Source organism: Pristiophorus japonicus, chromosome 2 (genome assembly GCF_044704955.1).
Source record: "Pristiophorus japonicus isolate sPriJap1 chromosome 2, sPriJap1.hap1, whole genome shotgun sequence".
In the NCBI taxonomy this organism is placed as follows: domain Eukaryota; kingdom Metazoa; phylum Chordata; class Chondrichthyes; family Pristiophoridae; genus Pristiophorus; species Pristiophorus japonicus.
The window spans coordinates 278,839,207-278,864,388 of NC_091978.1; the positions used below are offsets into that span (position 1 = coordinate 278,839,207).

The 25,182-nt window shown below is 46.7% G+C and overlaps 1 protein-coding gene across 1 annotated transcript in view; it reads right to left on the reverse strand.

Moving 5' to 3' along the window:
- Positions 1 to 25,182, reverse strand: part of trim2a (tripartite motif containing 2a) — a 163,426-nt gene that overhangs the window by 64,162 nt on the left and 74,082 nt on the right. The window contains exons 3-4 of the mRNA XM_070871425.1: positions 10,832 to 11,069; positions 3,971 to 4,122 (exon numbers count right to left, since the gene is read on the reverse strand). Of these exons, the coding sequence (XP_070727526.1) occupies positions 3,971 to 4,122; positions 10,832 to 11,069 (390 nt within the window). The remainder of the gene's footprint in view (positions 1 to 3,970; positions 4,123 to 10,831; positions 11,070 to 25,182) is intronic.

The window sequence follows — 25,182 nt, forward strand, 5'->3', positions numbered from 1 at the left end:
CGGCCGCCCTTAAAGGCGAGGGTGCAATGCCGCAGCCGCCATTTTCTTTCAATTGTCAGCCGACTCTGCAGGTGCTGATAACGGCGGCTGCGGGTTTGGCCAGGCCGCCAACAGGCAGCCCACCACCCATTCTTGGGTGCCGGGCCGCTGACACGGCCGAACTCTTCTCTGGTGGCCCAGTGGGTGCCACGGAAGCCTCACAATGTACCTCCCCTTCAACTGAAGGAGTGATGTTGCTACGCGTCAGCACGAAGTGGCAAGTCCACGTGACACTGATGTCAATGGAAACCGGCCCGCACCCGACCTGAACCCGCCCTTACACCGCCTCAAACAAACCCCCCAAAGCACTGAGAGGCAGTGACACAGTTAAAGAGCCGAATTTCCCCCCTCTTCCCCACACACACCTGCCGGGCGGTAATTCTGTAAATTAATCGCCCGAAACGGTAGTCACTAATAAATCCAATAAAGAATTCAGGAGAAACTGTCATCCAGAGAATGGAACTTGGTCCACAAGGAGTAATTGAGGCGAACAGCATAGATGCCTTTAAGGGGAAGCTGGATAAGTACATGAGGGAGAAATGAATAAAAGGATATGCTGTTAGGTTAGATGAAGTAGGGCGAGAGCAGGCTCGTGTGGAGCATAAACACCGGCACAGATTGGTTGGGACGAAGGGCCTGTTTCTGTGCTATAACTTCGATGTAATTCTATCCTTTCTGTTCTCATCAGAAAAGTACAAATGAGTAAGAACTAGCAAAGTTGACTGAAATTGCTGAAGGGCTGTGTTTTGTGCACAAACTTTTCACTTTCAAAAATGTGCAGCCAATGGTAAACAAACAACCCATTAGTACTGAATTAACTTAGAATGCATTATGTTCTGTCCATTCATACAAAAGCAGGGCAACTGCGCAAGCCCAAGTTCAAACCACTGTGACTAGATTCCAACAAAATAAAAGTCCTTCATTTCACATTTCTACTCATTGTGTAAGAGTGCAGCCAACAGCCTAGTACCTGGTTCTTCCACCATCAACTGCCCTTATAAACAATTCAGCCTCTACTGTTCTGATGGCAGAAGTGAACAGGATTTTCCTGTGAGCTGCCACGGAGGCCCTGTTTAAAAGAAATTGATTCCCTCAGTTTTAGCAATAGGAATCATGGCTCTCTGGCTTTGAACAGAAACAGCAACATTGAGTCAGTCAGTAGCTGATGGAGGTCATGGATCACCAATTGAGTGCCACTCTGGGTCCCTTGAAAAATTTAGAAGCAGCATATGGTTTCACTGTAGACAAAGACAGATCACATATGCACCAGTTTAAGGGAGAAGTGCACAATGATGTCCATCCTGGCAAATACACTAATAACATTAATGGCATCTCTCTTGCCTTCCGTGGTGAATGATTCTAGCTTCCACCTGCCTTGTGGACAATACACACACCACCTCAGGAGAGGGAGAAAATTTGCTGATGATACAAAGATAAGTGGGAAAGAAGTTGTGAGGAGGACGCAACGAATCTGCAAAGAGATATAGATAGACTGAGTGAGTGGCAAAAATTTGGTAGATGGAGTACAGGTGTGACATCCGAAATCCGGAAACCTCAAGACAGAGGCCATTCCGGATTCCACATATTTCCTAACGTCTTCGCTTGGGCTGAGGAAGGTAGGTAGGCGAGGTTAGGCGAGCCGTCGGAGGTCGGGCCGCTGGAATTCTGGGGGTTGGTCGGGCCGCCGGAGGTCGGGGGTGTCGGTCTGGCCGAGGCCTGGGGAGGTCAGGAGGCCAGAGATCGGGTGGAGGCAGGTCAGGTGGGAGGCGAGGCTGGGGGGAGCAGGGAGTGGCTGGGGCAAGGCCCGGGGGGGTGGGAGGGAGAGAGAGAGTCCAGATTTCGGAACATTTTCTGGTTTCCGGACGACCCTGCATCCAGATTCCGGAACAGTCCGGATTCTGTAACTCCGGATTTTGGACATCACACCTGTATAATGTGGGAAAATGTGAGGTTATCCACTTTGGTCGGAAAAATAAGAAAATTATAATTTAAATGGGGAGAGATTACAAGTTGCTGCGGTATAGAGGGATCTGGAGGGTCCTTGTACATGAAACACAAAATTAGTATGCAAGTACAGCAAGTAATTAGGAAGGCAAATGGAATGTTGGCCTTTATTGCAAGGGTGATGGAGTATAAAAACAGAAGTCCTGCTGCAACTGTACAGGGCACTGATGAGACCACACCTGGAGTACTGCATACAGTTTTGGTCTCCTTATTTAAGGAGGGATATACTTGTATTGGAGGCAGTTCAGAGAAGGTTCACGAGGTTGATTCCTCAGATGAAGGGGTTGTCTTATGAAGAAAGGTTGGGTCTATACGAGTTTAGAAACATAGAAAATAGGTGCAGGAGTAAGCCATTCAGCCCTTCTAGCCTGCACTGCCATTCAATTAGTTCATGGCTGAACATGCAACTTCAGTACCCCATTCCTGCTTTCTCACCATACCCCTTGATCCCCCTAGTAGTAAGGACTTCATCTAACTCCTTTTTGAATATATTTAGTGAATTGGCCTCAACAACTTTCTGTGGTCGAGAATTCCACAGGTTCACCACTCTCTGGATGAAGAAGTTTCTCCTCATCTCAGTCCAGAATGGCTTACCCCTTATCCTTAGACTGTGACCCCTGGTTCTGGACTTCCCCAACATTGGGAACATTCTTCCTGCATCTAACCTGTCTGAACCCATCAGAATTTTAAACGTTTCTATGAGGTCCCCTCTCATTCTTCTGAACTCCAGTGAATACAAGCCCAGTTGATCCAGTCTTTCTTGATAGGTCAGTCCCGCCATCCCGGGAATCAGTCTGGTGAACCTTCGCTGCACTCCCTCAATAGCAAGAATGTCCTTCCTCAAGTTAGGAGACCAAAACTGTGCACAATACTCCAGGTGTGGCCTCACCAAGGCCCTGTACAACTGTAGTAACACCTCCCTGCCCCCGTACTCAAATCCCCTCGCTATGAAGGCCAACATGCCATTTGCTTTCTTAACCGCCTGCTGTACCTGCATGCCAACCTTCAATGACTGATGTACCATGACACCCAGGTCTCGTTGCACCTCCCCTTTTCCTAATCTGTCACCATTCAGATAATAGTCTGTCTCTCTGTTTTTACCACCAAAGTGGATAACCTCACATTTATCCACATTATATTTCATCTGCCATGCATTTGCCCACTCACCTAACCTATCCAAGTCACTCTGCAGCCTCATAGCATCCTCCTCGCAGTTCACACTGCCACCCAACTTAGTGTCATCCGCAAATTTGGAGATACTACATTTAATTCCCTTGTCTAAATCATTAATGTACAGTGTAAACAACTGGGGCCCCAGCACAGAACCTTGCGGTACCCCACTAGTCACTGCCTGCCATTCTGAAAAGTACACATTTACTCCTACGCTTTGCTTCCTGAAGAATGAGGTGATCTTATTGAAACATATAAGATTCTGAGGGGACTGGGCAGGGTAGATGCAGAGAAGATTTTTCCCCTCATGGGGGAATAGTTTCAGAATAAGGGGTCGCCAATTTAAAATGGAAATGGAGAGGAATTTCTTCTGAGGTTCATGAATCTTTGGAATTCTCTACCCCAGAGAGCTGTGGAGGCTGGGTCATTGAATATATTTAAGGTGGAAATAGACAGATTTTTGAATGATAAGGGAGTTAAGGGTTATAGGGAGCGGGCAGGGAAGTGGAGTTGAGGCCAAGATCAAATTAGCCATGATCTTATTAAATGGCAGAGCAGGCTCGAGGGGCCAAATGGCCTACTCTTGCTCCTATTTCTTATGTTCTTATGTTCTATCCTTAATAACCCAATCTCTGTTAAAGTTGTTTGTTGATCTTGATTAACTCAAGTATAATAAACCATGTGCTATATCCTATACGAATATTGCGGTGATCAAAGGCAAAGCTGGGTTTATGCTACATGCACATAGTACAATTACCTCTGTTTGACAGCCTCCAGTTGAGTCTGCAGGGAAGCTTTGTGCTGCTCGACCACATCCTTGAGGGGAACAGTTGGGTGCTCGGCATGTTCACCTTCTGTGCATTCATGACACATTGCTGTCTCACAGGACTGGCAGTAAAACTCCATCACCTGGAGAAAGGCAGGAACAGATGTGTTACATTGGAGGGGAGATACACACTAGTGATTATTGTAGCACTTTCCAAAGCACGCGACTTTGCTGCAAACATACATATTTGATCAATTTACTCCCCGTTTTAAGATTTCCACATTCACAGGCTCTTCAAACTCCTGCTCAAGACTCAAAACAAAAATTGCATATTCCCAGTGTCACCTTACTAGATTAACCAGTCAAATATTAAACATCCGTAAAAATACACAAAATGATCACATTGTTTGCCATTGTAGCATAATTGTGGGCTAAGGCAAGCCAAATATCAAAATAACTGATTAATATATACACACACACACACGTACCACTAGAGGGTGCAACTATGGGAGGTCCAGGTGTTAATACGGATTCTTTTTCCCTCAATCTGTTTCAGCGAATACACTGATGCGAACACCTCTTTGCCTTTTCTGTAAAAGACCTTTATTGAAGATTCTCCGGCCAGGACTTGTCAAGACAAAGGGACACTCTCAATCAGAGCCTGTTTACCTTCCCCTGGACAAGCCCCTTTACAGCGCGACAAGCACAGTAGTTATACATTTTCAAAACAGAACAAATTTGATTAGCACTTGGTCTATCCAATCCCTTTCTGCCCCCCCACCCCCCCCCCCCATGGCAGGCAAGAAAGTCTCCCAATTAGGGCTGGTGTCAGGGTCAGGTTAGTTATAGCTTTGCTACACTGTCTTCCCTTATCAGTAACGAACCAAATTAGTTTCCCTTCCTTATCAGTAAAAGCTATTACTTTTCCCCTCCTATCTAGGATTGCTTTCTTTCTTTGTGCTGCCTTGCGTCTTTCTCATGACCCGTGTCTAACCTCAACTTCAACTCTTGGTAACCCCCTTTTTTTCCCCCTGTTGATTCTGCAATTGTCTGCATCTTGACATTTCTTTAGCTATTTTCCCATGATTCCCTATCTCCATCCTTTTGCCACATTCTCTATCCATCTACCACATTCGCAACCCTTCTTTCTCACAGGAGCGGTATAAAAAGCTGGTCACCACGCGGTGAAGACACTCTGCAGTTACAATAAAGAGACGAAGGTCACAGCAGTTCAAGCACAGCACTAGGCCTCGTGGAGTTATTCTACAGATATGCAGAGACATATTAACTGTCAACGAGTACAGATCACTGACTTACACGCAGAGATGGCTGCCATTGGTAGTTTAGAAAAGTTTACAGAGGGTGAAACCTTTACTCGGGTTTCGCTGGCCAGGTATTGCTTCTACACACCGCTGTACCGAGGGCCAGGATTTAGTGAAATATGTCGCAGACCTACGAAGGCTCGTGGAACCGTGTGAATTTGGCAAACTCAACATGTTGCGGGACATTTTCGCGACGGGATGGGACGTGAAGCGGACTATCACCTTAAGCCAGGCGTTCATGACCTCAAAGTTGAGATTCTCAGAATCAAAACTCACTGGCAAGTACTGTGCCAAAAATAACTGTTGATCAAAGAATTACTCAGACTCAGAGTCCGCCAAGGGGCGCAAATGTGAATCGTTTAACATGCTGGGGTTGCGGGGGTAACCATCGGGCCCGTTTGTGTCGATTCAGACACTATGTGCAAAGGCTGCGGCCAAAAGAGCCACCCACAGCGAATGAGCAGAAGAACTGCGACTCAAAACGTGGTAGAGGAGTCGGCAGGAGGTTTCCGATCCAGCAAGAATCATAAAGTACAAGCTAGAGGGGCGACTCAGCCCGAGGAAGCAGTGCACGGGTGCACACCTTCACTACCAAAAGTCCCCCCATGATGATGAAAGTCAAGATAAATGACATTACTGTTTCCATGGAGTTGGACACGGGGGTGAGTCAGTCACTTATGAGCCAGAAGGAATTTGAGAGGCTGTGGGGCAACAAAGTTCAAAGACCCAAGCCGAGCCCGAGTCAGACAAAGCTGCGCACTTACACCAAGGAACTGATCCCAGTTATCGGCAGTGCGAACATAAAAGTATCCTATGATGGAGAGATACACGAATTGCCACTGTGGGTTGTACCAGACGACGGGCCAACGCTGCTTGGCAGAAGCTGGATGGGGAAGTATCGGTGGAACTGGGAAGACGTCAAAGCACTATCTTCAGTGGACAAGTGCTTTCTGTGCTCAAGTGCTGAGCAAGTTCCCATCCTTATTTGAACCAGGCATCGGCAACTTCACAGGCGCAAAAGTGCAGATCCACTTGGTCCCCGAGGCACGGCCTGTTCATCACAAGACTCGAGCGGTCCCTTACATGATGAGGGATAAAGTGGAGATCGAATTGGACAGACTTTAACGCGAGGGAATCATATCACCAGTCGAATTCAATGAGTGGGCCAGCCCGATTAGTACCGGTACTAAAGAGCAATGGCACGGTCAGAATCTGCGGCGACTACAAGGTAAAGATCAACTGAGTTTCATTTCAGGACCAGTACCCACTACCCAAAGCTGATGATCTCTTTGCGACATTAGCAGGGGGTAAGGCGTTCACCAAGATGGATCTAACCTCCGCTTTACATGACCCAGGAGCTGGCTGAGTCGTCGAAAAAAATTTACTTGCATTAACACACACAAGAGACTGGTTTTGTATCACAGGTGCCCGTTCTGGATCCGCTCGGCTGCAGCCATCTTCCAAAGGAACATGGAGAGTCTGTTGAAATCGGTTCCACGCACCGTTGTATTTCAGGATGACATCCTAATCACTGGTCGCGACACCACCGAACACCTGCAAAAGGTTTTACTTCGACTAAACAGAGTCGGACTCCGGCTGAAACGATCCAAGTGTGTCTTCCTGGCACCAGAGGTAGAATTCCTGGGGAGGAAGATTGCAGCAGACGGCATCAGGCCCACGGACTCGAAGACAGAGGCCATCAAGAATGCACCCAGACCACAAAATGTAATGGAGCTGTGCTCGTTCCTGGGACTCCTCAACTATTTTGGTAACTTTCTTCCAGGGTTGAGCACCTTGCTCGAACCGTTGCACAAGTTGCTACGCAAGGGAGACGACTGGGTTTGGGGTCAAAATCATGAGGCCGCCTTCAAAAAGGCCAGAAACTTGCTGTGTTCGAACAAGTTGCTTGTATTGTATGACCCAGGTAAACGTCTAGTTTTAGCATGTGACGCGTCGTTGTACGGTGTCGGGTGTGTTTTACAGCAAGCAAATGTAGTGGGAAAACTCCAACCAGTTGCATATGCGTCTAGAAGTCTATCCAAGGCCGAAAGAGCCTACAGTATGGTCGAGAAGGCGGCTTTGGCCTGTGTCTATGGGGTTTAAAAAAAAAATGCACAGTATTTGTTCGGACTTAGGTTCGAGTTAGAAACCGACCACAAGCCCCTAATCTCACTGTTTTCGGAAAGCAAAAGGCATAAACACCAAAGCTTCATCGTGAATCCAAAGATGGGCACGAACACTGTCGGCCTACGATTATATGATCTGCCACAGGCCAGGCACTGAGCCGGCTACCATTGCCCACCACCCGAGTGGAAATGGTGCAGCCCGCAGACCTGTGCCTGGTCATGGACGTCTTCGAAAGTGAAGGGTCACCCGTAACGCCCTGCTAAATCAGGACCTGGACCAACCAGGACCCTGTGTTATCTCTTGTAAAAAGTTGCATCCTCAATGGGGGCTGGTCAGCGGTCCCAAGAGAAATGCAACATGAGATAAAGCCGTTTCACCTTCGTAAAGACGAAATGTCCATCCAATCGGATTGCCTCTTATGGGGCAACCACATCGTCCTGCCAAAAAAAGGCAGGGCAACCTTCATACACAACCGACACAGTGCCCACCCAGGCATAGTCATGATGCAGGCTATCGCCAGGTCCCACGTCTGGTATTGACTCGGACTTGGAGTCGTGCGTGCGCCAAATTAACACTTGCTCACAATTGAGCAATGCCCCCAGGGAGGCTCCACTTAGTCTGTGGTCCTGGCCCTCAAAACCATGGTCCAGGATCCACGTAGATTATGTGGGCCCCTTTCTAGGAAAAATGTTCTTCGTTGTCGTGGATGCCTATTAAGTGGATCAAATGTGTAATAATGGCATCCAGCATGTCCACCGCCAGCATTGAAAGCCTCAGGGCCATGTTCGCCACCCATGGCTTGCCCGACATTCTGGTCAGCGACAATGGTCCATGTTTCACCAGCTCGGAATTCAATGAATTCATGACCCGCAATGGCATCAAGCACGTCAGGTGTGCCCCATTCAAGCCCGCATCCAATGGCCAAGCGGAGCGGGCAGTCCAAACCATAAAGCAGAGCTTGAAACGTGTCACGGAAGGCTCCTTACAAACCTGCCTATCCTGGGTGCTGATGAATTACAGGACACGACCCCACTCGCTTACCGGGGTCCCCCCTGCGGAGTTACTAATGAAACGTGCACTCAAAACCAGACTCTCCTTAGTCCACCCTAACCTCAACGATCAGGTGGAAACCAGGCAAAACACGTACCATAATCGCGTGGCTGTATCACGCGACATCACTGTAAGCGACCCGGTGTTTGTGCTGAATCACGGTCATGGCCCCAAATGGGTCGCTGGCACTGCTTTAGCCAAGGAAGGGAATAGTGTGTTTGTTGTCAAACTGCTTAACGGACAAATGTGCAGAAAGCATTTGGACTAGACCAAATTGCAATTTACCGATAACCAGGAACTACCGGGAGAGGATCTTACCTTCAGCGATCCACCTAAACACACCCAATCAGCAACAGACTTAGCTGCCAACCACGAGGATGATCCCACCATCTCCAACAGTCCAGTCAGACCAACAGCGCTGCAAGACAGCAGTAGCCCGACCAACTCACCCATGCCAGAAGTGACACTCAGACGATCAACCAGGGAGCGCAGAGTTCCGATCGCCTCAACCTGTAACTAATTTGTATCAAAGACTTTGGGGGGGGGAATGTTGTCATATATGTATACTCTGTGTACATACTATGCTGGTACCACTAGAGGGTGCAATTGTGAGAGGTCCAGGCAGGAGCTGTATAAAAGGCTGGACACCATGTGGTGAAGGCACTCTGCAGTTACAATAAAGAGACTAAAGTCACAGCAGTTCAAGCACAGCACTAGGCCTCGTGGAGTTATTCTACAGATAAGTAGAGACATATTAATAACCATGACCTACATTTTTATAAAAAAGTATCTATTTATTTATAATTATTATGGAGCAAAGGCTAAATCCCACCACTTTTTTTTAATCTGGTTTCCAGCAGTCTCCCATCTGCACTTTCCTTCTCTTTTCGGCCCACCTCCACCCACAAGTGTCAATAAGTTTCTAATAAAACTTAAATGCATCAATGGCAGAATCATTTACAAAGATAATTTCCCCAGTGGTTATTAACCTGATTGAACTCGGTCAAGTTTCACACAGGAATAAATGCCACTGAGGAAACGTGCCAAAGGTTGACCCACTTATATCAGTAAATATTTTTGGAAAAGGGGAGGGTGAAATTCTTAAATAAAGCATTTTCTATCTGTTGTCCGACCCATAGGCGCTTAAGGACAGACAAGTTCCCTGACCAACTTGATAATTACAGATGAGCAAGGCCATCTAATTCATCCATTCTGAAAGTTTTGTGATTCCAAGTTTTTCAACTCTCACTGTAATGTTATTCAATGTGTGAATAACTTCCTGACTCGTGTTGCTTTGAAACAAACCACTTCCTCCAGTTCTCCTAAATGATTTAACATCTGCAACCAAGATGGTGACCTCAGTATGATGCCAATTGTAGATGCTATGCTGCACAATGTTAGTGCTACAACACCCCAGCTTTTTGAAGTTTAAACTCCAGTGTTTAAAGTTACTATTGCTTAAATGAATAAAAGCCAAGTTTAAAGAAAATATAACCTGCATCAAGTACAACACTCATTTCACAGCTGTATCACTGTATTAAGAAAGGCATCATCCTTCCCAACAGTTTAATCTATGCGAGAATGGATTACTTCCTCATTGAGTACTTGACCCTTACACACCAGGAAGGTTCCAGGTTGATTCATAGGCAGTGCCAAATTAGTTGATCTCAAGTGGTGTTACAATTGGCTTGAGTGTCCTTGTTTTTGGGGGCTGCAGGAAAAAGGTGTAATGGGAAAAAGAATAGAAGGTAGGATTCCCACTCCAAATCACCATCCAGAAATTTCTGCTGAAGGGAGTGCGAGAGAGAGAGCGCGAGACCAAGATATTTCATTCATAAGTAGGTGGAGCATTCCTGACCACCCCACTCCCAGAACAAACAATTGCTCATTCCACAGACTGAGGAACACCACCTTAGTTGCATTATAGCAGACAGCTGTCCCACTGATTTCAAAAATATTCTCATTCCAGGTAATGAGAAAGCTTTCACAGAATTGAGAATGCAATAAATACAGAGAAAACCATAAGTATGGTACAATTCTCTGAATGTGCTTTTCGAATAAGTTTTACAGTTAAAGGATTTGCAGCTTCATTTGCTTGAATTTTTCTTTTTAAGTTGAGTACTGCAAGTATAGGGTATTACAATACAACACAAGTTTATAAAGCAGGAGATCTCCTTGTGCATGAAGAAGTGAAACAAACCCTACTAATCCAGTCTTCTTGATTGACCAATGAATCCAACTGCATTGGGTATAACTTTAATGTAAAATCTCGTCAAGAAAGACACGAATGGTAAAGAACGCTGATTAAAGTTGAAGCAGAGTAGAGCCATATTTAATACCAAGATTAACTTACATTTCCATCATGATTTGGGCAGGAAAGGGGTTTTCCTGCTGCTACTGCTGTGACAGTTTCCAGAATGGAGGAGTCCTCGCAGTTGTTATCTGGAGTCCGCTGAAGAACATCCATTAGGTTTGTAATGAAAAAGTTATTCTGTAGTGCTGCAACTCCCTTTTCAGGCAGGATAGAGGTCTGACGGCAAATTGGGCAGGAAAGTGTTAAACTGTAGGCAGGAATGTAGTTTTGCAGACACCTGATAAGGGAGAGAAACAGTCAAAAGTCATTTAACTCCCTTGATATAGTTTTAAAATTAATATTGACATTGGAAAGAAATTTAACCTTCAAAATTATTTAAAAAACAGCAATGCACACAATATTGTCAAAGAAGGGCACATTGAAATGTCAAATCTCTATTATATAATATTAATTCTTCACACAAACAGAATAGTCTTGCAAGTTGCAACTATTCTGGGACCCCAAGTATAATCACATGCATTCAACCACTATTCTCAATAAACAAGAAAAGCCAGACAAAAGGTAACTCTTACACTTCAAGACTGAGAAACCAGTATCATTCTTTTGTTTTATAGACATGATCATCAATTTTGAACTAACCAGCAGCTTTCCTGCTACTAATAGATATTTATCAAAATGATTGCTTGTTTCCAGCTGCTTTTTCTAATTTTCAGATAGTGGCAGGTCTAACAACTGTGAAAAAAATCCATTTTCCCCAGAAAGAATTACATTTAACAGCTAGCTCTGAGACACATAACTAAGTGGCCTATTTTAATTGGACCAGGGATAGAACTCTTTTGGGAGGAAACGAAAACATTAAATCGTGGCCCCCCCGATCTGGGGGATGCACCAAACATTTACAAGGCTCTTTTATTTTGGACCAGGGATACAGCTGAGTTACCCCAGTGTCACCTGACAGAAATCAGCAACATAAGTGCCCCCTTTGAAAGGCATCACTCATACAATAATCTACCATGTGGTTCAATTAAACTGAAAGAAGCTTAACATAAAACTAAATCAGCATATTGCCAAAATCAACTATGCAATCTATGTCTTTTTTAATTGATCCAAAAAGATGGCCCCTGGTCATCCCATTGTCATCAACAGAGAAACAAATTTTCAGGTGGCCCTTTGTTTTAAGGAGGCATAACTAATAAAAGAATTGAAACAAAGTCTGATTTCAACTGAATCAAAAAGAAACTTATAAAACTAAATCATAATGTTATTGCGTGTGTTTATTAGACACTCTATTCCCTGCATTGCCCACCGCTGGTGGAAGACCTCAAGTGTAGCAATGGACACCGTATGCTCCCTATTCAGGGCCACCTGGCCACAGACAAGAGGCAGATAGCCAGAATGACCCTCCTTGCAGATCGCACTCATCCGCTAAATGGCAAAAGCCCAATTGATGAGTTCAATGTTCTTTTTTTGAACTCAAACATGCAGAAAGCATTCATTTCAAATATTAGACTCTTGATGTCAAGTTGTTTTAAAGAATTAAAAAAACCAATCATTGATCTATATCTTCAAACCTGGCCTCGAATATAAAAGGCCGGATAGTATCCTGATGGCAAGACACCACGGGCCCAAAATTGCCCTCCATCCGAAATGGGGTGCATTACCGATTTATCGATAGGGCGGACATTTGATTGAAATTCGCCACTTTGACAAAAAACAAATGAGCGCGGCGGTGTTTGTGGCGGGAATGGGCTTTTTGAAGTGGTGTGGGGGCGAACTGACCGATTACCTCGAGAAATTCAGCTGATGCCCATTGAGTGATGACAAGGCAGCTGCTCCCTGGCCTTTTTAAAGGGCAGGTTTTGCAGGTAGATGCTGAGCATTGGGAGTTTGTCATTGGTGCTTCTGACGATACATAATGGTTAATGCAAGAGCTTCGAGGAGGGGCTGCCGCTTCTCCGATGCAGCAACTGAAACCCTCGTCCAAGCCGTGGAGGGAAGGAGTCGCGTACTCTTTCCGGACTCAGGAAGACCCAGCCGCTCGGTGTTTGTGAATGCCTGGGGAGTGGTAGCGGTCGAGGTGTCTGGGACCTCAGTTTATGACCGCACCGCCACACAATGCTGCAAAAGGTTTAACAACATCAGGTGAATGGTGAAAGTGAGTACATATTCCACCAACTCCTGACCGTAAATCTTTGAGCTTCTCCTTCACCTACTCTTATTTTACACCTTCACTTTATAGTTAGTGAAGCACCATTTGAGTGCTGAGGCATCTATATCTATGTGTACATACACACAATTGTGTACAGGCTCCCTTTCATTTGAGAGTTACACATGCATGTAATGGACTCACAGTTGCACTAATTGCCGATGCGTCATTACACTGCTACTCGCCAATCCTTCTTTGCTTTGCAGTCCAAGATGTCGCAAGCGAGGTGTTTGGGGCAAGCGAGGACTGTTGGGGAGAGGCCGATATCCAGCAGCTCACTGACATCGAGGAGAGGGTGCATTGGCTAATTGGCCCACATGTTGCCTGCCCAGTGGCCGCAGGCAATGTGGATCCTGCGGGCAGCAGCATCGGTAAGCGAAGGCCTTCCTTTAATGCCATCTCTCCCTGAATATGCAAACGCTTATCAGTCAATTAGTCATGAATGTGTGCAAGTTGCTTGCTGGATGGTGCAATGTGCTACCTCACCCTCATGGAACCCTTGTGCCATTTATGCTTGCAGATGACACCCCGAGTGTGAGCCACAGTCAGACTGGGACCCTCGAGCCAAGTGGAGAGATTGGCGACATGTCCGATGAGGGCGATGGAGGGGGGGGACTCTGCTGCGAGCACCGCGTCACTGCTTCCTACACTCCCATGCACCAGCTCAGATACTGGGAGAACGTGGTCGTTTCAGTTAGATTTAGGAGAGGGGTCTGCACTGGGTGATGCACCAGGGCCTAATGGTTGCAGCATGATCAAAGGCAAAGGGAACCTCGGGTGCCAGCTCTCCGGAGGGCGAGTTCGCACACGAGTTCTGCTGCAGAGGACTCAGATGAGCCCCTCGATGTGGCGGCCTTTGAAACAAGGCCTTTGGACCATACATTCGCAAATGTTGGGGGCAATGGCAAGGGTGCCTGAGAGCCTCTTGCAAGTGGTCAGGAGCGTGGAGGAGTCATAAGAACATAAGAATTAGGAACAGGAGTAGGCCATCTAGCCCCTCGAGCCTACTCCGCCATTCAACAAGATCATGGCTGATCTGGCCGTGGACTCAGCTCCACTTACCCGCCCGCTCCCCATAACCCTTAATTTCCTTATTGGTTAAAAATCTATCTATCTGTGACTTGAATACATTCAATGAGCTAGCCTCAACTGCTTCCTTGGGCAGAGAATTCCACAGATTCACAACCCTATGGGAGAAGAAATTCCTTCTCAACTCGGTTTTAAATTGGCTCCCCCGTATTTTGAGGCTGTGCCCCCTAGTTCTAGTCTCCCCGACCAGTGGAAACAACCTCTTTGCCTCTATCTTGTCTATCCCTTTCATTATTTTAAATGTTTCTATAAGATCACCCCTCATCCTTCTGAACTCCAGCGAGTAAAGACCCAGTCTACTCAATCTATCATCATAAGGTAACCCCCTCATCTCCGGAATCAGCCTAGTGAATCGTCTCTGTACCCCCTCCAAAGCTAGTATATCCTTCCTTAAGTAAGGTGACCAAAACTGCACGCAGTACTCCAGGTGCAGCCTCACCAATACCCCATACAGTTGCAGAAGGACCTCCCTGCTTTTGTACTCCATCCCTCTCGCAATGAATGCCAACATTCCATTCGCCTTCCTGATTACCTGCTGCACCTGCAAACTAACTTTTTGGGATTCATGCACAAGGACCCCCAGGTCCCTCTGCACCGCAGCATGTTGCAATTTCTCTCCATTAAAATAATATTCCCTTTTACTGTTTTTTTTTCCAAAGGTGGATGACCTCACACTTTCCGACATTGTATTCTATCTACCAAACCTTAGCCCATTCGCTTAACCTATCTAAATCTCTTTGCAGCCTCTCTGTGTCCTCTACACAACCCGCTTTCCCACTAATCTTTGTGTCATCTGCAAATTTTGTTACACTACACTCTGTCCCCTCTTCCAGGTCATCTATGTATATTGTAAACTGTTGTGGTCCCAGCACCGATCCCTGTGGCACACCACTAACCACCGATTTCCAACCTGAAAAGGACCCATTTATCCCGACTCTCTGCTTTCTGTTAGCCACATCTGCCTCCCACATTGCGGATAGCTCTGCGGACACCATGGAGCCCATCATTGCCAGTGTGCAGATGATGGTGGACTCCCAGAGTGACTGTGCGGATCCAGCGGTGATGACATGTGTCATGGGCGATGTGGCAGCTGCCATTACAGCACAGGCGGAAGGGAACCAATGTTTCAGAGCTGTATTGGAGAGGGTGGCTGCTGGCCTGGAAGCACAGAATGCTGTCATGCACTTTCAGCAATAGGCCACGGAACATCTTACTGCTGTCGTGTCTGGTGGCAGCGAGACTGTGTCTGCCCTCATGCAGTCTCAGCTGGATGCCCCGCGAGCTCTGCCATTGCCGCTGGGTCCACCACGGTCCACCAGGGATCTTCCAGTGCTGCCCCACCCCATTGAACTGTGCTCCGGCAGATTGATGGGGATGCTGAGGTGCTGCCGGGTCATTGGAGCAGGATCCTGATGTGCTCTCTCATGATCACAGCAGTCCTGAGCCAAGCCCTCCCACTCCACCATTGCTGCCAACCATGGCTTCGCCCCAGCCAATCCAGACTGATGGCGCAGAGTCTGATGTGGCCCAATCTGCAGCCAGCTCTTCCAGGGCCAGAACTGGTCGAGATAGTCCTAGAAGGACATCTATAGCTTCTACAGTGCAAACAGAGCAGCCTTCCCACAGCCACGAAGTAGCCACAGGGGAGACACTGCGACATAGTTGTAGAATAGGTAAGAGGAGTTATAAGGAACTGCACAAGGGAGAGAACTGATAATGTTCATGTAATTTTGCACCATTATTATGTTATAAATCTTTATTTTGATTTTGAATATCTGTGCAAATCTCCCATTGCACTGTGGGGAATGTTGTGTTAAAGGGCTCATTGGTTTGCCCATGGAGATGCACAGATGAAGGTCAAAGTGTGGATGAACTCAGCAGAAACGAGCAGCAATGAGACGGTTTAGAACTTCCCTTGCAGGGTCTAGATCGCGCCGCCGCCTCGTGCATGGCCGCTGACCCGCATCCTGGTCCTCCTCCTTAGCTGCCACTGCTTCCTCGTCCTCCAATGGTTGTGCCCTCATGACTACCAGGTTGTGAAGCATGCAGCAGACGACGACGAATAGGGACACCGGCTTAGGTGAGTACTGCAGCACTCCTCCTGAGCGATCCCAGGCAACGGAATCTCTGTTTAAGGATTCTGATGGTCTGCTCAATGATGCACCTGGTGGCTGAATGAGAATCATTGTACGATTGCTGCGCACCAGTCCTGGGGTGGTGAAGGGGAGTCAGTGGCCAAGTGCACAGTGGGTAGCACTCGTCTCCTAGGAGCCAGCCACAATCTTGGTTTGGCCCAGTAAAGATGCCTGGCACACCAGCCTGCCACAGGATGAAAGCATTGTGGCTGCTGCCAGGATACCGGGCATCAACTGCCAAGATTTGGTGGTTGTGGCCGCACACCAGCTGAACACTGAGGGAGAGGAATCCCTTGCGGCTACGGAAGATCTCGGGATTGCTCTGCAGTGCCCTCAATGCCATGTGGGTGCAGTCTATGGCACCCTGAACCCTGGGAAAGCCTGCTATCCTGAAGAATCCGGTGTGCCGCTCCAACTGCTTCTCCCTGCTCATACGGAAGGATACGTAGTCCCTCCTCCTCTTATACAGAGCATATGTTACCTGACAGATAGAGCATTGCACGGCAAATTGTGAGATGTTAAGAGATGTCTGCTGTTGCAGCTTGAAAAGATCCAGTGGCATAGAAATTCAGGGCGATAGTGACCTTTGAAGCCACTGATAGAGCTGTCCTCAACCTTGTTTGAGGTTGCTGGTCTGGCTGCAGGAGATTGCACAGCTCTGTCACGATGTCTTTGTGGAATCACAGTCTCCAGAGATACTGGTCATCAGTGAGGTCCATGTAAGAGAACTGCTGTCTATAGACCCTTTGAAAATAAGAGCCTTCTGCCACCATGTCTGTGTAGGCATCTTCCTCTGACAGTTGCCTCATTGCCTTCTCCCTCCTGCTCATGTTGGTCCTCACCCTCTGCATCCTGGTGTTCACAAACATGTGGCTCCTGTTGATGCTGCCCCCTCTCCATCTCCCTCACTCTGTGGTACTGGAGGTCTGTGTCCCTGACCCTCCTCCTGGCGGCAGGCCCATCTTGAGGGCCTTCCTGGTGCACCTCTCTATTTTGTGCTCTGGCACCATTTCCATGGCCTTCTGCCTCTTGCTCACCCTTGTCAGGTCCCTTGGCCGCTGCCTCCCCATCCGTTGGAGCCGTTGCCACCTTCTCCTGCGTGCCTCCCTGCCGCGCACAATGTGCAGGAGGCGTTCCGCTGCCAGCACTGAGCCCATGTTTTAAAGCTGGTCAAACACAACTGTCTCAAGCAGCGTTCTCTCTTGCTGACTGAAAAGGAAGGCCAACTAATTTTCAAAACCATCCTCTGTGACCCAACTTTCAATACTTGAAACAATCAAAAAGAAATTGGCCAACAACAATGGTGGGAGCTGCAGCGCGCCTTTAAACCTCGCTGGCAGTCTTCAACCCACACTGTGCTCCATCCCAAAAACCTGTCGTTGGCCCCAACAAGCGGCTGGAAGCTAATTTCAGGGCAATTTGGCTTCCGGGGCAGGGCCTAGGCGGAGCGCGCTTTGATTATGTCGTCACCAACGCATACGCTGGAGCGGGGCGGGGCGGAAGCGGGCAGTGACGTACACCGCCGGAAAAAACACTGAGGGCAATGTCGTGAGCATCAGACACTCCGCACCGACTGGGCGGTCAGTCCGCATCAACCACAGACGGGTCATGGCTCTTGTAGAAAGGGAGAAAGGGGCAATTTCGGCCCCAAAGATTTGCTGACGCAATATGAATTGGCCCAGTCTGAGTTTGGACTTCAGATCTGTACTCATTCCTACTCACAGTTAATTATTGTTTTTTCTTGGCTCATACAGCACAATAAAGTACTTTGATCCTTGGGATACAATAGTTTCAAAACAGAGGCAATTGTATGCTCTCATCACTTAAAACTAAATAGATAGAAAATAGAACAGTGGTTCATTACTGATGGCCTCGTAAAATGGAGTAAAGAAATCAATGTGCTTTTAGCCTGCTGATGCAATCTTAATCAGTCAAAATCAGTTTTACTAATAATGCTGGATATAAACCTGATCAGTTAAAAATCAATACATTATTCTCTCCCCCATTGTTGCCTTGTTTTTAAAATCAATTTTTAGCTATGTACAATTTGCCAAACAGCAGATCCTAGAGCAGAAACTCTCAAAGCAGCCTGTCCTCTACTACATTTTACTGACATTCAATTTTATAAAAGTTCCAATCCAACAAATTGATCTGTTATTCTTCAGGTTTAACTAAAATGGATGCATAAGAAACACAGTGGGCTGGATTTTCCGGTCCTTTGTGCTCCGGGTTTCGCCCTGGAGCGGTGTGAAAGGCGGTGGTGATGTCTCCAGCACCCTGTCGCGATCCTCTGGTCGGGTTTTGCAGTGGCGCTGAGTGCCGGGTGTGCCCCTGGTTGCGACACTGAAAGCATCTAAACACTTAAATATTACCTAGAAATAAGAAGGGCCTCTGGACAAGTAACACTGTCCACACTTCATTATGTGGCACAATGGCCTGGATATTTGGCCTCACAGCACCCATTTTTCGGGTGGTAAACAGCTTCCTAAACCCCAATGTAGTGAGCAGGAATTGCATGCACTTTAAGAGCTGGAATTGCACTGCCTGCCATACTGTGCAGTGCCCACAGCGGAACATAGGAACGGGAGCAGGCCATTCAGTCCCTCGAACCTATTCCGCCATTCAATGAGATCATGGCTGGTCTGTATCTTATCTCCATATCCCTTAATAACCTTGGCTAAGCAAAAAAAATCTATCAATCTCAGATTTAAAATTATTAATTGGACTAGCATCTACTGCTACATGTACTTAAACAGGCGTTAATCCCTTTGCATGTGCAAATAATAGGCCTCAGGTCCCCTTCTTCCCGTACCCGACGGCCGTTGCGGCCCCAGCAGCAGGCTGCTCTTAAGTTGCACTTCATCTGCAAGCTGTCTGTTGCTATTGGCAGCTCATCAGCTCGATGTAAATGATGCCCATGGCCAAATATCAGGGGGGGCCTCGGGCCTTACCATTCAGGTTCAGGGATTGATTCTGGGATTGCCCAACAATTAATTTATAGGCCAATATGTATAAACAGCACCATTCTATCTGAATGCAATTTATTCCCAAAAAGGCATGACTCAGGCAACACAGATGTTTGCAAACCAACCTCTACCTTGCGGAGGCTGAACAGGCAACTCTCTGACAGCTCCTCCTACCTCCCCCTCGACCATCAAGCCATCATGACCTCATCTCCCCTGGAGATCTTCCCTCCATGGCCACAAACCTCATAATCCCCAACCCTGCACAGCCCGCTTCTACCTCCTTCTCAAGAGGACTGCCCTGGTAGACCTATCATTTCAGCATGTTCTTGCCCCACGGGACTGACTTCTTCCTATCTCGACTCCTCTTGTCCACAGTTTCTTCCCACCTACATCTGCGACTCTCCATATGCCCTCCGCCACGAACAGTTTCTAGTTTCCTGGCCCCAACCATCTCCTTTTCACCATGGACGTACAATCCTTCTACACCTCTATCTTTGCTCCAGTCCTACTCAAGTGCCCTCTCTCACCTCTTTTTCCGGTACAGTGATGACTGTATCAATGCCATTTCCTGCTCGCGCCCTGAACTGTAAAATTTCATTCACTTGGCTTCCAATTTCCACCCTTCCCTCACCTTCACATGGTTCATCTCCAACTTTTCCCTTCGCTTCCTTGACTTCTCTGTCTCCATTTCTGGGGATAGACTATTGACAAACATTCACTATAAGTCCACAGACTCCCACAGCTATCTGGACTACACTTTCTCCCACCCCGCATCCTGTAAGGACAGTATTCCATTCTCCCAGTTTCTCAGTCTCCGTTGCATCTATTCTGATGATACCACCTTCCATACGAGTGCTTCCTTTTTCCTCAACCGATGATTCCCCTCAACCGTGGTTGACATAGCCCTTGACCGTGTCCGTTCCATTTCCTGCACTTCTGCTCTCACCCCTTCCCCTCCCTCCCAGAACCATGATAGGGTTTCCCTTGTCCTCACCTTTCGCCCCACCAGCCTCCACATTCAACGGATCATCCTCCGCCATTTTCGCCACCTCCAGCATGATCCCATCACCAAATACATTTTCCTCTTTTTCAGCATTCTGAAGGGACTGCTCCCTCCCGACATCCTGGTCCATTCCTCTTATCACCCCCAACATCCACACCCCTTCCCACGGCACCTTTCCATGCAAGCGTTGGAGCTGCAACACCTGCCCTTTTGCCTCCTCCCTTCCCACTATCTAGTGCCCCAAACACTCCTTCCAGGTGAGACAGCGATTTACTTGTACTTCTTGCAACTTAGTGTACTATAATCACTGTTCACAATGTTGTTTCCTCTATACTGAGGAGACCAAATGCAGATTGGGTGACCACTTTGTGGAACACCTCCGTTCAGTCCGCAAGCACGACCTCGAGCTTCCGGTCACTTGTCACTTTAATTTTCCACTCCATTCCTACTTTGACCTCTCCGTACTTGGCCTCTTACACTGTTCCAACAAAGCTCAACGTAAGCTCGAGGAACAGCACCACATCTTGCGATTAGGCAATTTACAGCCCAACATCGAGTTCAACAATTTCAGACCATAACCTCTGGCCCTATTTTTTCAGATGGCAACTGTTGATGATTCTTCTATTCCAATCTACCTCTTCTAGACCCATCTTTTGTTTCTTTACTTGTCTGATTACCATCTCATTTTGCTTTGTAAAATAATTTACTTAGTCTTTTAATCTCTCCTGCCTTCTACAGGCCTATCATAGACCTTCCCTTTTGTTCTTTCCTCCTCTCCCCCTTTCCCTGCCCCTGCAATTGCTTAAAATTTGCTATATCTCTAACTTTTTCCAGTTCTGACGAAAGGTCATCGACCTGAAACGTTAACTCTGTTTTCCACATTACAACAGTGACTACACTGGCTGTAAAGCGCTTTGAGACATCCGGTTGTCATGAAAGACGCTATATAAATCCAAGTCTTTCTTTCTTTTCTCTCTCCATAGATGCTGCCTGACCTCCTGAGCTTTCCAGCACTTTTTAAAAAATTTACACAGGGATTCACCTGCAGTTGCAGCTTGCATGCTTTGCTGCAATATATGTACTGTCATATGGCATCTTTTACAGAAACTTAGTGGGGCCGAAAATGCCCTTTTCAATAAGTGCTGTGGCCGGCCACGGATCAGCACAGAAGGGCCGCCATTTTGAAAATTGCCCTCGTGAATTTTCCCGGTGGGGAATGTCTCCACCCGTGTTGCCGCTCCATCAACCCCTTACCAACCAGCATCGACCCTGTTACCGCCCGGTGTGGGAAATTTGCCCCACAGGAATGGATTGGCCACCAGTTGCTGCCACTGACTGTGCCTTTTCCTGGCGGGTACCTTCTTGTGGCTGGGCCTTAAAGGGGAGGGTGCACTGCCGCGGCTGCCATTTTATTTTTATCGGCCAACTGTCACGTCAACCCGACAATGGCAGCCACTACTTCGGCTGGGCTGCCAACAGGCAGCCTGGCACCCCCTCTTGGGCACTGGGCTACTGGCCCGGCCGAAACCCTCCCTGGTGGCTGCAGAGTTTGCAGCGGCCCCCCCCCCCCCGCTTTAACTAAAGGGGAGGGACGTTGTGACGTGTCAGCACGCTGTGGCATGACCGCGCTTGCGCTGATGACTAGGAGCGACAGTTGCTTCGACCCTCCCCCACTTCTGCCCCTCTCCCGATGACTGTTTCTTGTTTCCGGTCAGAGCAAAATGCTGAAAATCGCCGGATTGGCCGCTACATGGCAGACTGAACACTTTAAAATCAGTAGGTGTGCCCTGTTTCGGGCAGAGGGCAATTTCGGCCTCAGTAACTTCTAATTACATTATCACCTTTGCTTTTGTATTTCTGTGTAATGTCTGTAAGCTTGTAATGTTGATAGCTCCATACTATGGATGTGGACATATTGTGTACTGAAATTGCACAGTTAATAATAAACAGAACCAGGCAGATTTCCAGAGGCTTCCGAGAGAGCTGCCTGCCATGTTCGGAGCTGTGTGTGCTGTGCTCTGTGAAGATATCACATTTGCCGATTGAGATGGGATTTTTCGGATGATTTAAAGCTTAAATTTTGTTGGTGAAGGATTCAGCCAGCCGACAGAGAGACTTTGGAAGTTTCTGTCTTTGGAAAAAGCTACAAAATCCGAGGTAAAATACAGCACATGGTGTGAACAGCTAGAGATTAAAATGGCAGGTGTAATCAGGCATTTGGGGAAATATAGACATGACTGGGAACATTTTAAAGCGTATGTGGATCGGTTAGAAATATATTTCACTGCAAATAACATAATCGAAGTTCCAGACAATGCAGTCCAGAACCGGGCTGTGTTGGAACGTAAGAAAGCGATCTTCTTATCGGAGGCGGGTCCGACATTATACGAAACCCTTGTAAATCTGCTTGTGCCTGACGAGCCAAAGGACACAATGCTTAAAGAGATTTTAACGAAGCTGGAGCAGCACTATAACCCCAAACCATTAGAAATTGCTGAAAGCTAGCGTTTCAGGATTCGGAATCAAACAGCTGATGAAATTATCAGTGATTACATCGTAGCATTAAAAAAGCTATCGATGCACTGTAATTTTGGAAACTTTCAAAACCGAGCATTACAGGATCGTTTTGTTTGTGGGGTGAAAAATGATGCGATCAGAAGGAAGTTATTGACGACGGATGACTTGACTTTTGAGATTGCTTGTCAGACAGCGAGGTTGATGGGCATGGCCGAACAATATTCCCGAGAATTAAATAATGATTACGGTCGTCAGTCAACCGAGGTAAATCGCCTGCAGGTTCAAATGAAAAGATGTTGGTGGCTCAAAGTCTCAGAAACTGAAAATTCTAACAGAGCGTCGAAGTCGTGCTATAGGTGACTGGGACAACACATTGCTCAAAGTTGTCCATACGTGAAGGCAGAGTGTTTCTTCTGCAGGAAGACTGGACATCTTGCGAAGGCATGCCGACTGAAGGGTAAACCAGTTTTTAAAGCTATGAGGCCAGCGTTCAAAGCTATGAGTAGAAATCCCAAGAGACTACATAGCATGGAAGAACAACAACAGGACGAGGAGATGTTAGAGTTACACGTCATCAGGAGCACGAGGTTAACGGATAGCGATTTGGAAAGCATCAAAATCCACATAGATGTTGCGGGATTCAAGATACCAATGGAAATTGATACGGGTGCATCTGTGAGTGTAGTCCCTGAGTCACTAGATCACGACAAATTGCATGATTTCCAACTGGAGAAATGCAAGATAGAGCTGCAAGGCTACTCGGGAGAGAAAATTCCTGTGGTAGTTCGTATCAGCGTACCGGTGAAATATAAAGATCAATTTCAGAACTTTCCTCTAATAGTAGTGAAAGGAGACAAGTCTGCCTTACTAGGAAGAAATTGGTTGAGCTCACTGAAGCTGGATTGGAGTAAGATTTTCTGTGTGGAAGCGAGAACCTCATCCGTTGATGAAAATATCAATTAGTATCCGAAGGTGTTCTGCGAAATGGGCAGTCTGATCCAAGGCTTCAAGGCGAGTGTCAGGGTACAGCAGGACGCTAGATCAGTTTACGACAAGCCACGTTCCGTACCATATGCACTCAAGCAGAAAGTTGAGCAAGAACTCAAAAGACTAGAGACTGAGAACATTATTTGTAAGATAGATTGATGTAATTAGGCTACACCCATTGTTGTTGTACCCAAGTCCGATGGTAAGGTAAGATTGTGTGGTGATTATAAAGTAACCGTAAACCAGGTTCTAGAGGGTAATGTCCCCAATACATTGCCGAATATAGAAGATTTGTTCACAACACTGACAGGTGGTCAGATCTTCTCAAAACTAGATTTTACGAATGCCTACTTACAGCTTGAACTATATGAGGAGTCCAAGTCATGTTTGACTATAAATACTCATCTAGGCCTATATCAATTTAATAGGCTACCATTTGGAGTGTCTTCCGCCCCTGCCATATTCCAAGGGGTGATGAACCAGATTTTGCAAGGTATTGAAGGGGTAGTATGTTATTTGGATGACATACTAATTTCAGCACCAAATAGGCAAATTCATAATAATATATTGAATGAAGTCCTCAAACGGCTAGAGAAGCACGGAGTATGAGTGTCTGCTCGTATGTGTGAGTTATTTCAAAACTCAGTGGAGTATTTAGGGTACAGAGTAGACAAAGATGGTTTACATCCAACCATGGAAAAATTGGATGCGATCAGAAATGCACCCACTCCCAGGAATGTCACTGAACTTCGTTCATTCTTGGGTCTTTTGATCTATTATGGGAAGTTCCTACCAAATTTGGCTACAGTATTACATCCACTGAATGAACTTTTGAAAAAACAGGTCCATTGGAAGTGATCAAAAGAATGCGATACAGCATTCAAGGAGTGTAAAAGCAAATTGGTCGAGAGCACCATGTTAGTTCACTATGACACATCTCAGGAGATTAAGCTAGCATGTGATGCCTCTCCATATGGAGCTGGGGCAGTAATCTAATCATGTATTAAGCAGTGGGGAGGAGAGACCAATTGCTTTTGCTTCACGCACTCTCAGTGCCAGTGAGAGTAATTATGCGCAAATTGAAAGGGAAGCTTTGGCATTAATTTTTGGGGTCAAGAAGTTTCACAAATACTTGTATGGTCGTAAGTTTACCATCGTTACGGACCATAAGCCCCGAACAGCAATCCTCCATCCAAAGTCCCCAGTTCCAACATTAGCTGCAGCCCGAATGCAGAGATGGGCTTTGATTTTGTCAGTATATACATATGATATTGCATACAGACGATCAGCTGATTACAGTAAGGCTGATGCAATGTCTAGATTGCCTTCCCCATCACAAGTTACACCTGATAGGGAAGAAGTGTTTTATTTTTCATACATTGATGAACTGTCAGTCACAGCTGAAGAGATTGGTAGAGTAACCAAACGTGACCCAGTGATGTCAAAGATGTATGAGTATATTGCAAATGGATGGCCAAACCAGGTAA